Source organism: Bos javanicus, chromosome 2 (genome assembly GCF_032452875.1).
Source record: "Bos javanicus breed banteng chromosome 2, ARS-OSU_banteng_1.0, whole genome shotgun sequence".
Taxonomy (NCBI): domain Eukaryota; kingdom Metazoa; phylum Chordata; class Mammalia; order Artiodactyla; family Bovidae; genus Bos; species Bos javanicus.
In genome coordinates, this window is record NC_083869.1 from 94,879,616 (window position 1) to 94,902,517 (window position 22,902).

Genomic DNA, 22,902 nt, shown 5'->3' on the forward strand with positions numbered 1-22,902 from the left:
AAAGCAGTCATTTGCCATGGCAGTGCTCTCTGGGAGGTTTACTTAACTTTGTACCACATACATTCTTCACTTTTTGAATGTGGTTCCACAAAAAATCAGAGCATAGAAGGGTTTCATTTGCCTCATGCCTTAATCTTCTGTTCTGTTAGCTCTCTAGTCTGAGAGTTAAGTATTTTGATAATAAAGTCATCTGTAGTTCAGATGACTTCTCTCTGGTCTATTACATTTTATTACATTTTTGAACTTTTCTATACTTTGATATCCAGCAAGAACTTCTTTTCCCTTTCTAAGTTTTATTCTTTTAATAGAAATGGATTCCTACATGAACACTGGTGTCTAAAAGTGGCCTAATAAGACTGCTATTTTTAGAGAAGGAGAAAGTTGCCTTTTGTTCTCTCTGTGCTTTTCACCTCCCACATGTTCTTTAAAGTTTTTTTCCCCTCTGGTCTTAGTAGTGATGGCTTTCTAATTCCAGATGCCTTTTCCTTGGTCCATTTCTGGCTCACTTTGTCTCATGCTCAAATTTTTCAATGTCAGAATTGAACTGGGCTCATCTGTTTCTGTTACTTAACAGATATTTTGGATTCCTTTTTCTTTAATTTGCTAAAATGATAAAATATATACACAGAGAAGTAGAAATATATTTTTGCAATTTAAAGAAGAATAATAAGATGGCTGTTCATAAAATACCCACCCTTTGGTTGAAGTGGAATATGGCTGGTATCTCAGAGGGGCTTCCCTAGTGACTCGGTTGTAAAGAATTCGCCTGCCAATGCACGAGACGTGGATTTGATCCCTGTGTTGGAAAGATCCCCTGGAGAAGGAAATGGCAACTCACTCCAGTATCCTTGCCTGGGAAATTCCATGGAGAGAGGAGCCTTGTGGGCTGTAGTCCATGGGGTCGCAAAAGAGTTGGAACACAACTGAGTGACTAAACAACAAAATATCTCACAAGCTCCCTGTGTCCCTCCACCAAAGTATTTCCTCCTTCCCATCCCCCACCCAGGTAACTGCTCATCCTAAAGCTTGTGTAGGAGATTTGGATTTTTTAACACAGACAGAAAGCAAGATAGTCATAATATTAGTTAATAATCACAATAGAGTTTTCAGAAGAAAATAAATGTGGATGCATGTTTATTCCCTGCATTCTGTAAAAGAAAAATTAGTTAAGGATTGTAAGGAGAATTAATCCTCTTGAAAGGATTCAGCCATTCATGGTGTCTTACTGAAATTAGAGTTAACAGGTTCAAACATATGTCAAGAAAATATTCAGTGGACTGCTATGCAGCATACCCTTGTCCGATGTTATAGAGAGGAATTAGAAATTTCCTATCTTCATCTATCATTCTGAGAGCACACAACTTCTGTTTATCTTGTTGACGCTCGGTGCTCAAGATCCTTGCCACATTTCCATGTCTTACTGCTTGTTGTGGATAGCCCATTAAGAAATTACACATACACACACACACACACACACGCACACATGCACACACAGTCCTGTCACTACCTGCCTAGAGGTAGTTGTTGGAATAGTCACGAGCACTGCTCTTAGAGTAATTTCACAATCACATCTGCTTTCATCCTTCATTTTTCTCTCAGCCTTGTAGTCCCAGTCTTCATGGGCTGACTGCCTGGGATTGGCTTTTGATTTCATGGATACTTATCTATCTATAAGAGAGAGATTAAAAGTAGCCTGAGTCTGACTTTTTCTGTTGCTTTTGCCATGGACTGTCTCTGGCCCCACCTTTCCCACCTGGGGGTGCTGAGCTCTGCTTATAGGACCCTGGAGTTCTGTGGATTCCTCAAGCTAAAGTGTGATGTACCATCTTGTCTTGTCCTTTGTTTCTTCGAGCTTCCTGCTTGTGGACTCATCAGCCAAAGGACTTTAATAGATGTTTCCTCTGTGTAGGTGACAATATAAAGAGCTATGGATACAACATCAGTTCAGTTCAGTTGCTCAGTCATGTCCGACTCTTTGCGACCCCATGAACTGCAGCAGGCCAGGCCTCCCTGTCCATCACCAACTCCCGGAGTTCACTCAGACTCACATCCATCGAGTCAGTGATGCCATCCAGCCATCTCATCCTCTGTTGTCCCCTTCTCCTCCTGCCCCCAATCCCTCCCAGCATCAGAGTCTTTTCCAATGAGTCAGCTCTTCGCATGATACAACGTGGTACCTGCCATTTCTATGGAATAGTAATTTGGAGAATCTCATTTGCTTCTGTGTTATTTATATGCTGGTGTGATCTCTAGATTCTTGTATGCATTTCAACTCCTGAATATTCTCTGAGCCTGGAGTTTTAACTCTACTGGACTGTTAGTTTCTGGATTTTTCTCTGAACGTTGTCCACTCCATTTTCTGTCATTGTAGTGAATTACCTATCATGGTATGGCTTTCTTTAGGATCGACTGGTTTGATCTTGCTGTCCAAGGGACTCTCAAGATGAGATGCTTGGATGACATCACCGATTCAATGGACCTGAACTTGGGCAAACTCTAGGACAAAGAGTGTCTGACATGATTCAGCAACTGAACAACAACACGACTTTCTTTGATGTCAGTCAGTTCACTTAGGATCTTTATTCTTCCCCATCATCTCCAACACTAAGTACTCATGATTCTGAAATTTGCTATTGATACTTGGTAAATTTGCCACTATGGATCACATTGTTAATTGTTAGAATTTCCTTCAGTGTTCTAAAAATGTCTGTTTTTAGGATTAAACTAAAAATAGTTTCTCTGAAAGAACCTAAATAGAATAGTTTCTCCTTTTTTCTGTGTCAGTCTCTCTGGGATTTGGCTGCTTCTAGAATCTTATAAAGATTTCACTTTCCTCCAAACATTGAGAGGCGCTTTAATTGTGAATGTGGGTAAGAATGTCTACTTGGACTTAAAATTTTAAGACAATTTAATGAAAGTTGCCTGGCTTGAGAAAAAACCCATTTGCAGCAATTGTCTTAAAACTCTGATTTATAGGTTTATTGTTTTGCTTTTTTCTACTACCACTGACTTTATTTTATTATTGGCACTTTACATTTCTTAAAATTGATGGAAAGTATCTGCTTATACAATATTTAAAATGAATTCTAAGACACATATTCAGAAAAGTGCAAATAGCTAATGATCTGAGTAACTTTTGAAAGATATAAATTCAGATATTATGCAGTATGTCTGGATGTTATAATAAGACTGAAATAGATGAAATTACTCAGCTGTAATCACTGTTTTATACATGTCTTTCAAAATTATATCAGATGTCATCAAATTTGCTTATCATAAGCTACTTATGCAAACAAATTCTTATTTTTTCCTGTTATCTTTGGTTTTTAGTATCTTTATGATAAAGAATGATAGTTGACTTAAGTTTTTTACTTATTTTTAGTTGTAATCAAGTAACAGGTTTATAATTGTGTTGTTTGATTTTCAACATACTCCTTAAATGTGTGCATGTGAATGTGCTCAGTTGCTCAGTTGTGTCCAACTCTTTGTACCCCATCAGGTTCCTCTGTCCACAGAATTTTCCAGATAAGAATACTGGAATCTATTGCCATTTTCTACTCTAGGGGATTTTCCCATCCTAGGGATCGAACTCTCATCTTCTGTGTCTCCTGCATTGGCAGATGTATTCTTTACCACTGAGCCACCTAGGAAGCCCTATACCCCTTAAATAGATTGATGTTAATACATTATAGTGATGGCAGATCTTAATCATCGGCTCATAGCTGAATTTCTATGTAAATTTTTTTTGTTCTTTATTAATCTAATCTGTAGAAAGTGTTTATCACTTTCCTTCTTGGAAATTGAGGTGTTCTTTTTTGGTGGAAGTACATAGAAATATGTAGAATTAGATAAAACTTATAAAGCAGCACTTTGTAGTATATATGAAACATGAATGGAACTATTCTTTTAGCAGCATTCTGGAAAAGTTGGCCTGAAGTCATCCTAGTATATAGAAAGTTGATTACTTGACAAAGCAGGTACCAAATAGGTGTGATACTGTGTTAAGAATCCCAAGACCCAGCTTAGCACAGCTGTGCTTTTAGGGTAGGAGTTATGATGGCAGTCATGCAGTCACTGTTTTGGACGTGGAAGTTTTTTTAGAGGTCCTGTAATCCAACATTTTTGGGTTTTGTAAGGGAGAAAACTTGTTCCACAATGTTAGGGACTTCTTCCAAGACCCAGGGACAGTTAGAGTCAGGTTAAGAGTTGGATCTGCTGATTCTTATTCACCTGTTTGTTCATTAGTTCAAAGAACAGATGGCTCCTGGGTGCCTGTATAGTTCAGGTATTCATCGTCGACTAAGGGTTTAACAGCGAGCAGAGTGAAAAAAGGCCCAGTTGGCGCTCGAATGAACTACACGGAATCAGAAAGTCCGCAGTAGTTGGAAGAAATTCCCTTTCCAAAGAAGTTACCAAGTAATGGTAGTTTTTCCAATAAATCCTATCATTTTTAGAGATCTGTTGTCATTATTTTGAAATGGTACATAATTTGGAAGAATGAAAAAATCTCTTTGGTTAGAGAAATTAGGAAAATCATGATTTTTTAAAAAATAATCAAAAGGCCAGTGAATAATTTCTTAATGCCATGAAATGTGATTAGAACACTGAAGATCATTATCCCAAGTGGTAATTTATTTGTTTATTTATTGGCACTTTAAAAAAATTGAAGTATAGCTGCTTTACAATGTTGTGTTAGTTTCTGCTGTACAACAGAGTTAATCAGCTCTATGTACACATATATCTCCTCCTTGAGCCTCATTACACCCCGCATCCCACCCCTCTACGTTTTCACAGAGCTCTGAGTTGAGCTCGCTGTGTTATACAGCAGTTTCCCACTAGCTGTCTCTTTTACACATAGTAGTGTATATATGGGGCTTCCCTGGTAGCTCAGCTGGTAAAGAATCTTCCTGCAATGCAGAAGATCCCAGTTCAATTCCTGGGTTAGAAAGATCCCCTGGAGAAGCGATAGGCCACCCTCTCCAGTATTCTTGGGCTTCCCTGGTGGCTCAGATGGTAAAGAATCGGTCTGCAATCGGGGAGACCTGTGTTCAGTCCCTGGGTTGGGGAGATTCCCTGGAGGAGGGCATGGCGACCCACTCCAGTATTCTTGCCTGGAGAATCCCCATGGACAGAGGAGCCTGGCGGGCTACAGTCCATGGGATCGCAAAGAGTCTAAGTGACTAAGACAGCACAGCGCAGTGTATATATGTCAGTTCTGTTCTCCTAGTTTGTCCCACCCACCTCTGCTCGCCTCCCAAGTGGTAATTTAAAAAATGGGTGCCACTTTGTATGAGAGTAATTTTGTAGTTTCTTGAAGAAACCACAAAATTTCTCCTTTTCCTTCCCCCTCCTCTTCCACCTCTTCTTGCTGTGTGGTATTCTTGTCTTCTGTACTGGTTTGATATTAACACAGAACAGATTGCTATATTCTGACAATTTGATGAACATATCTAATATTTAGGAAGGACCATGGTTATCATCTATAAAGGGTCCTGTATTCTATGTATGAAGGATCTCAGGATTGCACAGAATGTTGTTTCCTGACAGAAATAGAAATCTAGGGTGGCAGCATCAAACGTCTGTTCCTTTAGAGGGCCTTGCAGGCCTTGGTTCTCAGGTCAGCCAGCAGATACCACGCATGCTCAGACTTTAGTAGCTCAAGAGAAGTAAAGGGTTAGGCTCCTCCTTGGTGGGGTAAGAAGAGAGGAAGAGAGCACACAGGACACCTGTGATTGTTCTACAGAGATTTTACTAAAAAAATCTAATAAAATTGCATTTTATGCTAAAATTTGCACAACAAATTTTAGGACAGATATCTGTAATTCACTGTAAAAACATTTAAAGAAATTCTGCCATTTACAGCAACATGGGCTTCCCTGGTAACCACTCAGCTGGTACAGAATCCACCTGCAATGCAGGAGACCCTGATTCGATCCCTGGGTGGGGAAGATCCCCTGGAGAAGGGATGGGCTACCCACTGCAGTATTCTTAGGCTTCCCTGGTGGCTCAGACAGTAAAGAATCTGCCTGCAATGTGGGAGACCTTCATTCGATCCCTGGGTTGGGAAAATCCCCTGGAGGAGAGCATGGCAACCCACTCTAGTTTTCTTACCTGGAGAATCCCCATGGACAGAGGAGCCTGGCGGGCTATAGTCCATGGGGTCGCAAAAGCTGGACATGACTGAAGTGACTAAGCACAGCACAGCACAGCAACCTGGATAGATGTGGAGGGCTTTATGTTAATGAAGTCAGAGAAAGACAAATACCACATGGTATCACTTACATGTGGAATCTAAACAATCTAGTTAATGTAACAAAAAAGAAGCAGACTCACAGATACAGAAAACAAACTAGTGGGTACTGGCTGGGAGGGGAGGGTGGGTCAAGACAGGGGTAGAGGAGTAGGAGGTAAAAACTATTAGGCGTAAGGTAGGCTCAAGGATCCAATATTCTGTGATAACTGTAATGGAAAATAACCTTTAAAAACTGTATAAAAATAAAAAACTGCATTAATACAAATAAAAAGGATATGGAAAATTTAAGTAAAAATGAATTAATCTTTAAATTTTGGTAATCATTTCTTTATCTAACTTCATCTGCTTTCTTTTTTCCTTTTTGCTTCTCATTCAGTCTTCAGCCATTAATTGAATGATTGAAAGAAAGTTAAAGCTACAGGTTTTCATATGTGGAAAGGCCTTTTCTTAATGTCTTTGTTGATCTCATGCCGTTCTCTCCTGCTGCTCACATTAATTACTTTGCAGATGGCTCTAATTGACCCAGTAAAACAACCTTATCTGTGTTCAGTCCTTCCCAGGCTTTAAAGACTCTGCAGCTTCTGAAGACGTAGAATGCAGTGCTTATGCTCAGCTCTTCCTAGTCTGAGTACTTGGTCCTGGAGTTCCCTTTCCTTAGGAGGTTTGAACTTCTCTGCTTAAACCTGTGTCCTGTCTGGTCCCGATCCTGCTTTTAAACACCATCACCCCATGCCTGATGCCCTAGCCACTGGACTTCTAGCCACTCCCAGAATATCCTCTCTGGCTGCACACTTTGATCCCTGTCTATGTTACCTGCTCTTTCCTGCCTACTTCCCTATCTGTATTTTGTCCTGAATCTACCCTGGCCTTGTTTTCTTTTCTTTTTCTTTTTTTTTTCAGATTTATTTCTTTTTGGCTGCCCTGGGTCTTCATTGCTTCACATGCGTTTTCTGTAGTTATGGCAGGTGGAGGCTGCTCTCTAGTCGTCTCTCATTGCAGTGGCATCTCTTTTTGCAGAGCATGGTCTCTAGGTGCGTGGGCTTAGTTGCTCCCAGGAAGCCCGGACCAGGGGTTGAACCTGTGTCCCCTGCATTTGCAGGCGGATTCTTAACCACTAGACCACCAGGGAAGCCCTGGCCCTATTTTCTCATTGCAAAGCTCCCAATCATCTTGAAAGTGAAAGTCACTCAGATCAGATCAGATCAGATCAGTCACTCAGTCGTGTCCGACTCCTTGCGACCCCATGAATCGCAGCACGCCAGGCCTCCCTGTCCATCACCAACTCCCGGAGTTCACCCAGACTCACGTCCATCGAGTCAGTGATGCCACCCAGCCATCTCATCCTCTGTCGTCCCCTTCTCCTCCTGCCCCCAATCCCTCCCAGCATCAGAGTCTTTTCCAATGAGTCAACTCTGTGCATGAGGTGGCCAAAGTACTGGAGTTTCAGCTTTAGCATCAGTCCTTCCAATGAACACCCAGGACTGATCTCCTTCAGAATAGACTGGTTGGATCTCCTTGCAGTCCAAGGGACTCTCAGGAGTCTTCTCCAACACCACAGTTCAGAAGCATCAATTCTTTGGCGCTCAGCCTTCTTCACAGTCCAACTCTCACATCCATACATGACCACAGGAAAAACCATAGCCTTGACTAGATGAACCTGTGTCCAACTCTGCAACCTCATGGACTATTCAGTCCATGAAATTCTCCAGGCCAGAATACTGGAGTGGGTAGCCTTTCCCTTCTCCAGGGAATCTTCCCAACCCAGGGATCGAACCCAAGTCTCCCACATTGCAGGCGGATTCTCTATCAGCTGAGCCACAAGGGAAGCCCACCCAATCATCTTAGTTGAAATTAGTTTGCCCTTTTGGGGAAGCTTGATGGTTTACTGTTTATGATATTAGGGTATCTGCTGTCCAGTCTTATTTTAGCTGTGAGATTATAGTCACCTTGAGGGTAGGGATTGCAGTTTGTTTCTTTTCCTGTCCCCACCCCAACCTCCTTGTGTTCAGGGATTATTGATAACACTGAGTTGAGGGGACAGAAGTAGCCAGGCTAGCCACTGCCCCCAGCGTGGTTGGTGGTAGTTGTCATCGCCTGTAACTCTTTTCTTTACCTGTGCTTGAATTTGGTCACTATTTAATTAGTTAATTAATCAATCCTCTTCCTGAAGAGCTGTGTTTCCCTTCCTTTAAGAAAATATAACTTGTGGTTTCTCAAAGAAAATGTATATTCATTGTAAAACTTTAGGAATTATGGGTAAGGAAAGAAAGAAAAACCTTTGAAAATTCTACAGGAAGGAAGCCTACAATTATATTTGTGTATCTTTGCAGATTTTTTTGTGTATGTGAATATACACATACAGACATACTTTTAAAAAGTTACTGAACATATCATAGTATTTTCTTATTTGCTTTTTTTTTTTTGATGTGGTATTATGAGCATCTTTCCCATGTTTTCAAGCATCTGTAAAAACATATTTTTTAAAATTTAGTTTTTATTAAAAAATTTTTTTTCTTATGTTTGGTTGCTCTGGGTCTTCACTGTGGCATGCAGCTTTTTCCTAGTTTTAGCCACACTCGGGGGCTTCTCTAGTTGTGGAGCTCAGGCTCTAGAGCACGTGGGCTTAGTTGCCCTGCCACATGTGGGAACTTAGTTCCCTGACCAAGGAATCGAACCCGAGTCCCCTGCATTGGAAGGCAGATTCTTAACCACTGGACCACCAACAAAGACCCCTGTAAAAACACATTTAAACCTATTCGCATTTACATCACCTGCAGAGAAGAGCTCCATGGGTATCTGTGTGTTTGTTTTTGTTTAGTTACTTCCTCAGGAAACCTTTATGAGTAGCACCTAAAAGGTTATAGAACTTATGGATTTAAGGCGAAAGTGCTTTCAGGACTTTTAATGGCTATTGTAAGTTGCCCCTGCGTGCTCAGTGGTGTGTCCAACACTTTGTGGCCTCTTGGACTGCAGCCCGCCAGGCTTCTCTGTCCATGGGATTTGCCAGGCAAGAATACTGGAGTGGGTTGCTGTTTCCTTCTCCGGAGGATCTTCCTGACCCAGGGATCGAACCCAATGTCTCCTACATTTGCAGTAGAGTCACCTGGCAAGTTCAAATTGCCTCCTAGAAAAGCATACTAGTTCATGTTCCCAACAGTACTGAAGTGCCAATTTAGCTCCAAATCTAGCTCCTATTACTCATTTTTTATTTTCTAAACTGATGGGAGAAAATGGTCTCTTACAGCAGTTTTGATTTACAGGTGTTTTATTACTAATACAATGGTAGATTTGTATATAATTCATCACCATTAGCATTTGCTTTCTTTTTCTGTGGACTGCATTTTGTACATAAAATTTTGTGTATCATCTGCCCATGTCATTTGCCTTCTTTTTGTTGGGTTGTTTGTTTTTGTTTTGGCTCCTTAAAAAATAGCAACTCTTTGTTTTTCATGTGCTTATTTTTTCTCAGTTTGCCTTGACATTGTTTATGATATTTTAAAATTTAACTTGTGGAAATTTAAAAAAAATGTATTGTCTTATCTGTTACTAAAGTTATTTCTGAGTTTAAGATCATGCACTAAGCAATCTCTTCTTCCTACCATTCAGTTATATTTTTTATAGTAAATTGATTTTAAAACATACATACCTTTAATGTATATATTGTTATTTGGTGTAAGATCTACTGTAGGGATCTAGTTTTCCCCAAAAGTTTAGTCAGTTGTTCCAAACCTATTTATTCTTTATTGATTTTCTTCTTCACCAATTTAAAATGTCATTATTTTCATGTATTACATCTTTTATATGAACTGTACTTTCTGTTTGTCCTTTGGAGTGTCCATCTAATCAGGCCAGTGCTCAGTATTTCCTTTACTGTTGTAGTAATGTAAGGTCCTATTGTTATCCCTCTTCTGAAACCAAACGGGTTGTCATAAACATTTATTCTTTAAAATAAACTTTAAAATACTTTTGTCAAGTTAAACAAACTTTCTGAGATTTTGTTTGGAATTACATTAAAGGTATAGAGTATATGTTCATCTATACATATGTGTGTAAATATTCACATCCATAATACATATATAACATTTGTTGCCACTGTTATCGTTGTTAGTAGAAACTTTTTCCCTGGATTATTTCTAGGTTATTCTTGCTTGTGCACATAGAATTGTATTTTGTTTTTGCATGTATATCTTATAACTGGCTATCTTAGTTAGCTCTTACTATTTCTGGTAGTCTTTCCATTCGTTTCGTTTTTATCTTTTTGACTATTTCACCCATACCTGGGAAGAATGAACACTGTGTAAACGAATGGAAACTTTATCCCTATAGACTGAAAAATAAAAGAAGTAGGGAGATCTTGTCTTGGGAGATGACAAAAACTTTAGTTGGAAGGTAGTTTTTTCTTCTAGACAAAGTTCCAAGAAGGCAAGACTGATAATGGATCTATCTCTATTTCTGTAAAGTTTCACTGCACGTGAAGCCTGGTTTGATAGTTTTCTAAAGAAATATTGGGCAGGTCAGAAAAGAACGTGAATTAGCAATATTCAGCAAACTATAATATTCATTATCAATTTTGAAAATGGTATGCCAAAGCATTTCAGTTATGTATAACTGTGTTCAAAGATATGCTATCTTTATTTGGATTCACTTTTCCCTATGTTTAAAATTGTTCTTGTTTCATGACATATTGGGGTCAAACCACTTGTGTGAAAGTAACTGCAGTTCTATCATAGAGGAATCTCAGAATTACTGATGTACTTACAGAGATAGTGGCAGCCACACTAAGAATGTGTTAACTCCCTCAAATCATGTGGCTTAAAAGTTAGGGAGGAGGAATTAAGCATCTTTCATTCTTATATGTGGTCTTTCCTTGTGCCTTAGCTGGTAAAGAATCCGCCTGCAATGTGTTCCCTGGGTTGGGAAGATCCTGTGGAGAAGGGAACAGCTACCCACTCCAGTATTTTGGCCTGGAGAATTCCATGGACTGTATAGTCCTTGGGGTTTCAAAGAGACATACGTGACTGAGCGACTTTCACTTTCACTTTCATTCTTGGGTAATGTAAAATGTCTCTGTTGATTGATGCTACTCCTCTGAGAACTCTTTTAAAAAAAATTTATTTGTTTTTAATTGAAGGATAATTGCTTTACAATATTGTGTTGATTTCTGCCATATATCCACATGAACCAGACCTATATATATATATATATGTATATCCCCTCCGTCTTGAACCTCCCTGTCATCTCCCACCCCATCCCACTCCTCAGGTTGTCAGAGCACTGGTTGGAGCTCCTTGAGTCATACAGTAAATCCCCACTGGTTATCTATTTTACGTATGTTAGTGTTTACATTTCCATGCTACTCTCTCCATTTGTCTAAGCCTCTGCTTCCCTCACTGTTTACACAAGTCTGTTCTCTATGTCTGCATCTCCATTGCTGCCCTGCACATAGGTTCATTAGTACTGTCTTTCTAGATTCCATACATGTGCTTTAGTATGTGATATTTGTTTTTCTCTTTCTGACTTACTTCACTCTGTGTAATAGGCTTGGGTTCATCCACCTCATTAGAACTGACTCAAATGCATTCCTTTTTATGGCTCCTCAGAGGAGAACTCTTAATTGACTCCTTTTATCTGCTGATCAGGCCGGCTTGCATGGAGGTTCTCAGCTTTTACATCATCTCAGGTTTATCCCTCGGAGAAGGCAATGGCAACCCACTCCAGTCCTCTTGCCTGGAAAATCCCATGGACGGAGGAGCCTGGTAGGCTGCAGTCCATGGGGTCGCTAAGAGTCAGACATGACTGAGCGACTTCACTTTCACTTTTCACTTTCATGCATTGGAGAAGGAAATGGCAACCCACTCCAGCGTTCTTGCCTGGAGAGTCCCAGGGACCGGGGAGCCTGGTGGGCTGCTGTCCATGGGGTTGCACAGAATCGGACACGACTGAAGCGACTTAGCAGCAGCAGCAGCGAGTTTATCCCTTACTTCTCTGCTAATTCCTCTTCTCTCTACTGCCTTAACTATTAACTTAAAAGGTTTTAAGTTTCTTACTCTTATTGTGTTGACCAAAAAGTTAGTTACAGAAGAACTCAAACGAACTTTTTGGACAACCTAGTATTTTATATGGTGTTCTTAACTGTATTATGGTGCACGGGCCATCGCTTATGAGTGCCTACACATTACAGTACTGCAGCCTCTCCTGTGGTTCAGGAACTCATTGAATTCCTGTGGTGACCCTCAGAGAAGCTCACATCTCTACAGCTTGCTTGTACTAGGAGTAGTCTCCGCCCCCAACTCCAATCCTGTGAAGTACGCCCACATTCTCCAGCCCTGGCCTAGCATGCCGTCACTGACTTAACACCAAGCCTCAATTCAACCTGCAATTACTTTCACCCACTTAACATATCATTTCTATACTCTCAAATCCAAACCTCTCCATGTCTACAATCTTTGAACACAGCTTTAAAATTCTCACTGTATTGTTTACACTCAAAGGAGTATATAGTTTCTAGCTGAAATAACTTTTGGTATTAAAAATTATTTCAGTTGGGTTGAGTCTAACTTTTTCTTAAAACTTGAGAAAAGTGGTGGTTGAAGAATCCTCTTACAATCTTTGTTGTTTTCAAAAAGGAAAGCACCATGAGGATAATAGTAAATTTACAAGCTTCCACTTGTATGAATGTACTAAGTTTAAAGTCTATATCTCTCCTCATTACAATTCAGAGTGATAATTTAATGAATTAAAAGTTAGGTGTATAAAAGGAAAAAAGTAAAACTGATGGAAAGAGGGAGCAGGCATGGTGCTTTGTTGTCCAAAACTGTTCTCCTTGATGTCCCATGAAGCTGAGACTCTCCATAGTGCTCAGCATTTATTGTTATCAAATAAATGAATATGTTACCAACCTGGGTCCTTGGACTTTTTCATCAGTAGAAATTGATAAGAGAGCAGATGAGAATTCCAGGCAAAGCTTTATAGAAACTTGTGCTGTAGCATGAGAGAGCGAAAACAAGTAACAGGTACTCTTGCTTGCTCTCCACGGAGGGCAGGCTGGTTCCTCAAATAGGGTGAGGGGAGGGTGCACCAGTGAGTGGGTGGGGCTGGAGGGGTAGCTTAGGAGGTCTGCCTACGCCGTTGCTGATGCTGCGTGCAGGGATCACACGCAGTACCTTGCTTTTGCTCCCGGCACCTCCATCATGGTAGTTGGTTCGTGGCCTTTTTGTATGTTATTGCTCATAATTGCTCCCACCGCAGCAGGCGTGTAGTTATTTTTAGTCTCTTATGGTTTCTTGTATTTTGTTGTCCAGGTGCAAATTGCAAGCACCCTGGAAAAGGGTCCCAGGTCCCAGCCTACTTCAAGTGTAACGCCTGGTGGGCTGAAGGGCAGACCTCCAGGGTGAGTCTGTTAGGAGCCATGTAGGATGCTCAGGGATCCTAATACTGAGGAGTTAAAAGTTGTCAAGCAGAAGATAATCAGATGAGTGAATTTCCATTATGAAAATTGGCATCGGTGACACTCCTTTCTTTTCTAGACATAGTCTTTCACTGTTCACGCAAATATTGACCTCTGTTCCAGTCCTAGTGTGAAAACATATGGAAGTAATTTACATATTTTGCCACCTCGAATGGAATTAGGATATTAGTGATACTGTTTCTTTAAGAGCAAAGACATTGAGTGGCAAGGAGAATGGCTGGTCAGGACCTGACAGGTCCAGTGTATCGTGGTGAATGTAGATTCACAGATTTCTGGTTTCTGCATCTCAAACTGCTCATTCTCCTCTGACGTACTTCCTGACGTCAAGTGGTGAGAGAGAGAGAGATCCTAAGTCTGTCCAAAAACAGTGGCCATGTAAAACCCAGAAGCAGCTGGAGAAGGAGACATGTTCACAGTCTACTGGCTTAGTAACATCTCAGCTTTGGGGTATTTTTCACCTTGTAGACTAGCCTAACCTTCTCTGTAGAACTTAATGTGTGTACCTGAAATTTGGCCCTTAGGCAGAGTAACCGTATATCCCCATTTTTCCAGGACAGTCCTTCCTGGTTTATGTCTGTTGTCCTGGAATAATTATTAATATGCCTCTTTCTGTATCCTGATTTGGATGATAAATCATATGGCCAGCCAGTGCTTCAGCCTTGGTGCTTGCTACTGTTCTTCTAGACTTTTCCCCTAGCTCTGCTGGTGAAGGAATGCTGTATGGGCCTCAGGTCCCTCCAAAAGAGATTATTCTCAATTTCCTAATCAGAGGTGTAGACTGAGGGTTCATTTCATTAATTGCAGTGAATGCAGATTTCAAAACTGGAAGAGACTTTAGAGATCGGTAGTTTGACTACTTTTTCAAGGAAGTAAATGATCTTTAACTGACTTAGAACAAATGACTTTCTTGTGGTCCGATGTTTGTCTTTCCTAGTAGTCTTCCTTAGAGTGCAAGGGTCTTGTTCTCTATGTCATCTCTTTCTAAACAAATTAGTTTGCTTGATGAACCCACTCATAGCCTCTCATGACCAGGATGGTCCAAAAGAAAGCATATAGTTCTTTCTTTCTTTAAATGATTCAAGTTATTTTCCAAAGAAGTCATTCACTCTTCTTCCTTAATGACTTTTCCAGGCTCTAGGGATTCTTGGTAAGTAACTTCCAGTTACTCAGATCCTCCCTTGGCTTTTCCATAATGAACCTCCCTGGAGGAATGTAAGGTATAGACTTTTGGAGTTTTGACCACCTGACTGTTCATATATCTTCTTTCATTAGACACACCATCTCAAACTCAAGGACGCCAACAGATATTTATATAGGCCAAACTTCTCTTTGTATGAATTTTCAATGTCTAGATCTTAATAGCAGTTCTCTCTGTATATTTGTTGATTCTGAAATTCTTTCAACGTAAATTTATAAAACTTTTTCTTGTGATACATACTGGAATTAGGATCATTTCGAGCATGTTTCAATAATAAAGATGAAATCTGAGAATTAACAGTGTAATATTTTGTCTTTTGCCCATGGTATGGTCTAATATAAAATGAGTGACTTTCCTAAGAGGCTGTTCTCCAAATCATGATGTAGGAACCTAGACGGCATCCACCTTGTAGCTATGCCATCTGGGACATATGACTTCAGAATTCCAGGGAAGAGAGAGCTCTGATAGTCATGCCTGGATTTTAATGTTCAAACTGGAAGTGTGGACATCACTTCCACCCATACCTCTTGAGCCTAAATTCAATCTCTTGATCCCATCCTAAATGCTGGGAAAGCTATGAAATGTAGTCTTACCATGCCAGGAAGGAAGACAAAATGCGATTGGGTGGATACTCAGCATTATTTCTGCCACAGTCTCCTCCGTCATTGCTATGACTCTTGGTTCGTTGCCGTGTTTAAATAGTCTTGCCATTCTCTTGCTCTTGGAGTTCAGCATCTTCAAGGTGCTTACATCTGTTCTTCATATGTTGAATAAAATCATATTGTCTGACTTTAGAGTTCAGGTTCTCTTCACTACCTTTGTGCAGATTCACCATGAAGGTGCTGGGTGAGAGGATTCCATAACAATACCAAAAGAGAATTTCCTTATTCGAGCTCTTCCACTCTCTTCCATCTTGCTTTGAACTTCCATCCTACATTTATCTCTTTACTTCCAAAGGCCACCTCACTTTCACCAGATAACCTGCATGAGAAGCACTATAGTAGCTGGGGTCTATAGCTTTTCTGTAACTTAAATGCCTAGAAAAAGGATGTATATTTCAGAATTTAAAATGTTCAGAAATTCCTTTTCATCAGTTCCCTCACATTATCAGATAACTCAGAACCAAACGCCCAGTTGGCTGATCATCAAAGTAAAATGACAGTTTATACTTGGAACCGTAATTGTTAAGTAGATCAGTATTGGACTGTTAGAACAGTCTGTTCCCGACAGGAAATTCTGCTAGGGAAACTGCAGAGCGCAGAGGTGGAGGGAAGGCCTTGGAGAGCATCTGCAGGCAGAGATTGCCAGACAGCTTATCTTCAGGCGTACAGAGATACAGATGACCTGCTTTTTCTTTGCAGGGTGTGGCTGGAGACAGGGCACCACACCACTAGCTGTTCAGTTCTTTTTCTCCAGTGTTACTTGTCCCTCACTGAAAAGTCTTGTTTTGAAATCACATTAAGACTTTTATAATGAGATTACATTTCAGTTGACATTAATTCACCTTCCGGAAGATTACAAATGCCATTTTAGTATGAGATGGCGAATCTCATACGTTTGTGCTGATTTGCTTAGTTTCGGTCTGGGAGAGTAGCATGCTTCATCCCACCTTTCCAGCACACGGTGTGGGCCTGGCATGGAGTGGATGTTCGTAGGTGTTCGCTCACTCAGCAAATGTTGATTAGGCACCTGCTATGCACCAGGCATCATGCCAGGTGCTGGGGACACTGTGATAAGTGAAAGAAACCGTTTTAAGGCAGAGATGGCTCTGGTCAGACAGGAGGAAAGGGTGGTGCAAGTGAGGATGTGGTGCTATTTATAGGAGGCGGGAGAGAGGAGTGCCTCTGTCACAGGGAGCATATGGTCTTAGGTCTGTCTCTATTTGTCATAGGCTCCTAGAAAAGTGGCTATTTCTCTTCTTTAATATTCTCACATGTGGGAGATAGTAGAAATAGGTATGTCTGTGGTGGGCAAAAGACCTTGAAAAGAGAGAAATATGGTAAAGTGACCTTTATCATATCTAGTGGTTAGTGGTTAGAATGTTATTATCTGCTTTTGTAATTACAAGCAAAAGTAGGGGGTCTAAAATAGGCTTGTTTTCAACTGTTAGACATGCTCCAGGGATGGTGTGGTTGAGGATTTTGAAAATAATGAATTACCTGTAGAGAGAGGTAATTAAAATGCAGTTAGTGTAGCCTCTCTGCCTCGTGGTGTTGTGGAAATATTCCTGGGAGAAATGTTGTCATCAACAACCCTGCTTATGCACATTCACGGTGCTGACTTCATTAACTAGAACTGAAAGAAGTTTCTGCACTGTGTCAGGTTCTCCCAAGTATAGAGAGCTGAGAACTGTCATTGAAGAAAGTGAAAGTGAAAGTCGCTCAGCCGTGTCTGACTCTTTGCGACCTAATTTTCCAAGCCAGAATGCTGGAGTGGGTAGCCTTTCTTCCCATCCCAGGGATTGAACCCAGGTTTCCCACATAGCAGGTGGATTTGCTACCAGCTGAGCCCCACAAGGGAAGCCCAAGAATACTGGAGTGGGTAAGCTATTCCTTCTCCAGCGGATCTTCCCAACCCATCAATCGAACAAGGGTCTCCTGCATTGTAGGCGGATTCTTTACCAGCTGAGCTACAAGGGAAGCCCCTGTCATTACTTCTGCTATTACTGAGATTTTGAGAAGGGAATGAGTAGATGGTACCGTAAGTTGTTAGTTTCAAATGTAGAATTTTCAATAGACACACATTTGATTAGTAATTTCAATAGAAAAACCTGTCCAAGATACAAGCATCTGCCTTATTTCTGTGTTGTTGTCCTTCAGCTCACACCAGAAACCAGGCTGGACCAGATGCTCATGTGACTCCCAGTTACTCTGTTGATTGGCTCCAAGCCTCCTCCAGACCCTCCACACTGGGTCATAGTAGAACCACATCAGGTGCAGCTCTCAAAATGATGCAAAATCCTTGAGTCCTCCCGTCCTTTTGTTAAAGAAGCAGTGTCGAGATTTCCCAACAAGAAAACCTACTGGTAGGCAGAGTTATGGAAGACAGAATGTCAGAGCAGGCCTTCCTGAGACATCGTCTGCTCCAGCCTTTTTTCTTACAGAAGAAATGGAGACCTAAATATAGGGCACGCCCTTGGCTCATGGTTGAATCTACTGTTGTCCTTCAGTTACCATTAGGACTAAGTGAGTTCTCCCTTGATAGTCCCTAGAACAGTGGCTGGGATGTAGTGAGTACTCGGTCAACGTGAGTGATGTCTTGTTACCATTATTTCTAGTGGTGCAGCTGAAACAGGAACCCAGATGCCCTAGCAATTCTGTGCTCATTTGGAGGCACCTATTTTGTATTTCCTACCTTGTATAAAGGGAAATGTGTTGGAGGAAGCTGAGTTAAAAATAGTGACAGCTGCAGTGCCCGTTACTGGGCACGTACTCAGCCCTGAGTTCTCATATGGGTGGTTTCATTTAATCCTGCTAGTGTCTATGCGATTCACACTCTCTTGTCTTCGTGTGACTCATGTAAAGGCTGAGTTGGGTACCTTGCCCATGGTCACACTACTAATAAGGAGCTGGGCTAGGTTTTAAACCTTGCTCTGACTTCAAAATCTACGTTCTTAACTCTTATTTTATTCCAGGAGTTAGCAAACTGTGGACCACAGGCCGCATCTGGTATTTCTGCTTTTGTAACCCTCGAGTGAAGAATATTCATTAAACTTCCAAATGGTTGCAAAAAATTCAAGGAGAAAAATATTTCCTGATGGGTGAAAATTATGTGAAATTCAGATTTCACATAAATGAGGTGTTATTAGAACACAACTGTACAGCCTGTAGCAACTTACAGGATAAAATAGCAGAGTTGAAGAGTGGTTATACAGACCCTGTGACTTGAAAAGCCTAAAATATTTTCTGTCTGGTCTTTTCTTTGTACTCTTCCTCAATGATTGTTTTGAGTTTCCAATTAGTTAGAGTGTAATTGTGGATTTTTATAGCGCTCATTTTCTCCTGTTACCTGCCTCTTTGTTTGTTCCATAGTAACATATCAGTCAAATGATGAACGTGTGTATAAAAAGAGTTCATCTTTAAATTATCCATATTTTACCCTTTTTAACAGATGGAGGAGTGATTTGTTGCTGGATAACATTTGGCACTGTTGATGACATCTGTTCTGCCCTTACTGTGGACAGGAGAGCTTTGTGGTTTACATAACTCTCACATCCATTTATTGAGCTGGTTATTTTTACAACCGCCAAGTATGTTAGATATGGAAATCACTGTATTTTCTTTCCTTTGTAGTGGTTTGCTGTCTTCTGATTATGTGGAGATTCACTATGAAAATGGGAAACCACAGTACTCTAAGGTATGGTCACCAGCATATGGACATCCTATAGTATAAATATTCTTATTCATAGAACGCTGTTCATTGCACACTGCATTGTTTTGCTATCTGTCTCACTAAAATACTGTGGCCTCTTATAAAAGCTATTATTTTTAAATTTAATATACATTTAGGAGAAATTTATTAAAATTTACAAATGTTTGAGATAACATTAAATGCTCCAGTCAATAAAGAAATGTTCATTGTTTTGGTTATGTAAGTGGATGGTATCAAGACTTCTCCAGTTCCAGGACAGCACCAGGCTCATGGTCAGAGAAACTGAATGATCAGACTGGAGGGGCTGTTAGAGTGACTGTTTAGTCCAAGGGACTTTGGTGCCCAAGGACAGAGGACAGATGGGAAAAGGAAAATGTAGGGAACATTCTCCCTGTCAGTCTTCACAATAGTTCTGTGACGTGGGCATTATTATTCCTGTTGTGCAGAGGAAGAAATGGAGGCAGAAAGAGGACAAATAAACCTTCTCATGGCCACCAAGCATTGTAATATCAATGCAATTGGGTGCTTGATTTCCTTCATTGGAGATTAACTGTTCTTTTCATAGAGAATCGATAAGGAAACGTGGATTTAGATTAAACAAGAGAGAGATTACTTGTATGTAAGGAACACAGTTGATCTCCCCCAGTCAGGGTGAAAATTCCTGGAATGGCTGCATCCAGAGACTCTGAGTTGTAGGAAGGTTATGGAGCACCTCTGAGCATAAGGTGTGTCCACGGATGCCTCAGGCATGGGATGCAAGCAGAGAAACAAAACAAGGTGGGGAAACATTACTGGATTTTGTTTCTTGATTGCTAATGAGCACTGGCACAAAAGTGTGGGCTTGCTGGGTTGTACAGTGTGAGGAACTGGGCTGGGCCATCTTATGTCCTCTCCACAGATATTTCTAGGTAGCCTGAACTAAATACTGCCCAAGGGTCATGGCATTTTTTAGGATTTATAACTGCCCACCTAATAGTGGGCACATTTGTAATTTGATGTATGTTCCAAACCTTTGAATTTTATGCCTCAGATTAAGAACTTCCATGTATTACTCTCACTAGTCTGTCGCTTCTCGCCTTAGGCTGCATCTTGGTGGGGGTTGTCGAATCTCCCTAAAAGTTAATGTTGGGGAAAGTGAACAGAAATGCTAAATCAAGCTTGGGAACAGTGCTGCCTGGCATTTGTACAAACCAAAGCTTCTGTCAGCTGTGCCAGTGCCGTGAGCACTGCAGATGCTGAATCATGAGTCTGGAGAAGGGAAGATTGCAAGAGACCTTTACAGACTCAGCAAATGAGCCACCTTTGCAGGCCTCTGTAACCTGATCCAAACTTCTCACTAAGAAAGTTTTTTTTTTTTTTTTTAAGGAAATGGAATAGCTAATTGGCCTCCAGAGGTCATTTGAGGTCCCAAATGGAGGTCCTGTCATGGATTAGACATGTCAAATCTTGTATCAATTGTAAATGAAATTTAAAACAAAGAGTATTTTAGCGCTGACAAAAGAAGTGTTCATTGCAGTTTGTTTCATGTTCATTTCTTTTTTCTTATTTATGACCCATTTTCTCCAAACAGCTTATATACTCAACCTTACTTGCTTCATATTTAATGAATAAGTGGTAACAGTCTGTTTTTTATTTGTGTGTATCTATATATATGGGCTTCCCAGGTGCCACTAGTGGTAAAGAACCCACCTGCCAATGCCAGGAGACATAAGCGATGAGGGTTTGATCCCTGGGTCAGGAAGATCCCCTGGAGAAGGGCACAGCAATCCACTCCAGTATTCCTCCCTGGAGAATCCCATGGACAGAGGAGCCTGGTGTGCCACAGTCCATAGGGTTGCAACGAGTTGGACACGACTGAAGTGATTTAGCTTACACGTATGCCTCTCACACTCCCAAACCTGAGTTGATATGGTATACACTATCCTGTGGGAGAAATTTTTAAAAATATATATACATATTTTATTTCATGAAACAATATAAAGCAAATTTTTAATAAAATATTTCAGATTAGAACATTTTTAACAAACATGGCAATGTTCTGTGCCAATTTGTACATGCTTTGAATTAATCTAAATTACATATTGATGAAAGATAAACCATGTAAGCATACATGGATGAATGACATAAATGTATATTTCACAAAAGAAAAATACAAATGGCTGGTAAAATTTTTATAAGAAATGCAAGTTAAAATGAGAATACAAATGGCATCTTTTAAAATGTTAAATTATCATATTTCTTAAAAAAATCATAATATCCAATAATAGTCACAGTAATATTGGTGGGAATATAAATTTGAGGAACATGTCTAGAAACAACTTGGTTACAGTTATCAGGAATCTGAAAAAAAAGTTCAAATCAAACAAATGGATCTTGAGAACTTGTTTGGAGGTTCCAGGAAGGGAATACAATTATTTATATATCCCTGATGGAAGAATGGTCGTTCTTTCAACTTCTAGGAAAATGACATTAGGATTGATAAAGGAATAAAGAAATACCCAGCTCCTCAGACCAGCAGAATACTGGAAATAACTTAGGCGATGAAAACTACAACCAGATCATTTATATAACCTCTTTTGAGCTGTTCATTTTCCTTCTGAGAATCAAGTCCTAGGTAATAATCAGAACTTATACCCATAAATTTACTTGCAAAGTTTTGGTAATTTACAGTAGAACAGAGAAAATAAAATTGTTTTTAGCCTAACAATATTATAAATATTTTAACAGGCATTAAAATTTCTGCTGAACTTTTGTTTTTAAAAGATGTATAATGTATCCAATTCATTTGCTATAATTTGTTTAATCCCACAATGATAGACATTTAAAATTGCTTCTAATATTTCACTGTACAAATAATTTTAAGTACTGGTGCTTAGTCACTCACTTGTGTCCGACTCTTTGTGACTGCATGGACTTTGGCCCACCAGCTCCACTGTCCATGGGGATTCTCCAGGCAAAAAAACTGGAGTGGGTTGCCATAACTTTAAGTAAAACCCTTCTAAATATATTTTGTGTACTTCTTTAATAATTGCTTAAGGATTACTTTCAAGAATGGAATTTTCTGGGTTATAGAGTTGGTACATTTTTAAGGCTTTTGCTACATATTCACAGTTTTTCTTTCTAAAATTTTGTATAAATTCATACTCCTACTATCATTGCATATCTATTTTTAAAAGTGTGTCTTTAAAGTTCACATTGTGTTCCATGTTAAGAAAATCTTCATACCGAATACCAGAAAAGAAAATTAGTATATAAGAATGGCAAGTTAAATAAGCCTGTTTTTACACCTTGCAAACTTTCTTCCAAATATCTCAAATTATTTAGACAAAAGTACACACGTGCATGCACACACACACACACACACACACACAGTATTATTCAAATGACGAGGGAGGAACAGAATCACTAATAGCTTATTAGGCCTTAAAGTGAAATATAAATGTGTACATTTAAAATATTCTGGGAATTAGTTTCAAACAAAATGATGAGTCACACTTCAGAGCTACTACATGTCTAGGTGTTCCCATTTCATGACGACCAAGCCCCCACCTAGTTCCCACTTTTAACTAAGAAGAGGTTAATGTCTTATGCTTTTATTTTTGTTGAATGAAA

The 22,902-nt window shown here is 40.0% G+C and overlaps 1 protein-coding gene across 6 annotated transcripts in view; it reads left to right on the forward strand.

Moving 5' to 3' along the window:
* ADAM23 (ADAM metallopeptidase domain 23) overlaps window positions 1-22,902 on the forward strand; it is a 197,206-nt gene that overhangs the window by 86,477 nt on the left and 87,827 nt on the right. For all 6 annotated transcript variants that reach the window (XM_061382582.1, XM_061382619.1, XM_061382590.1 and 3 more), the window contains exon 4: window positions 19,212-19,275. In XM_061382582.1, the coding sequence (XP_061238566.1) occupies window positions 19,212-19,275 (64 nt within the window). The remainder of the gene's footprint in view (window positions 1-19,211; window positions 19,276-22,902) is intronic.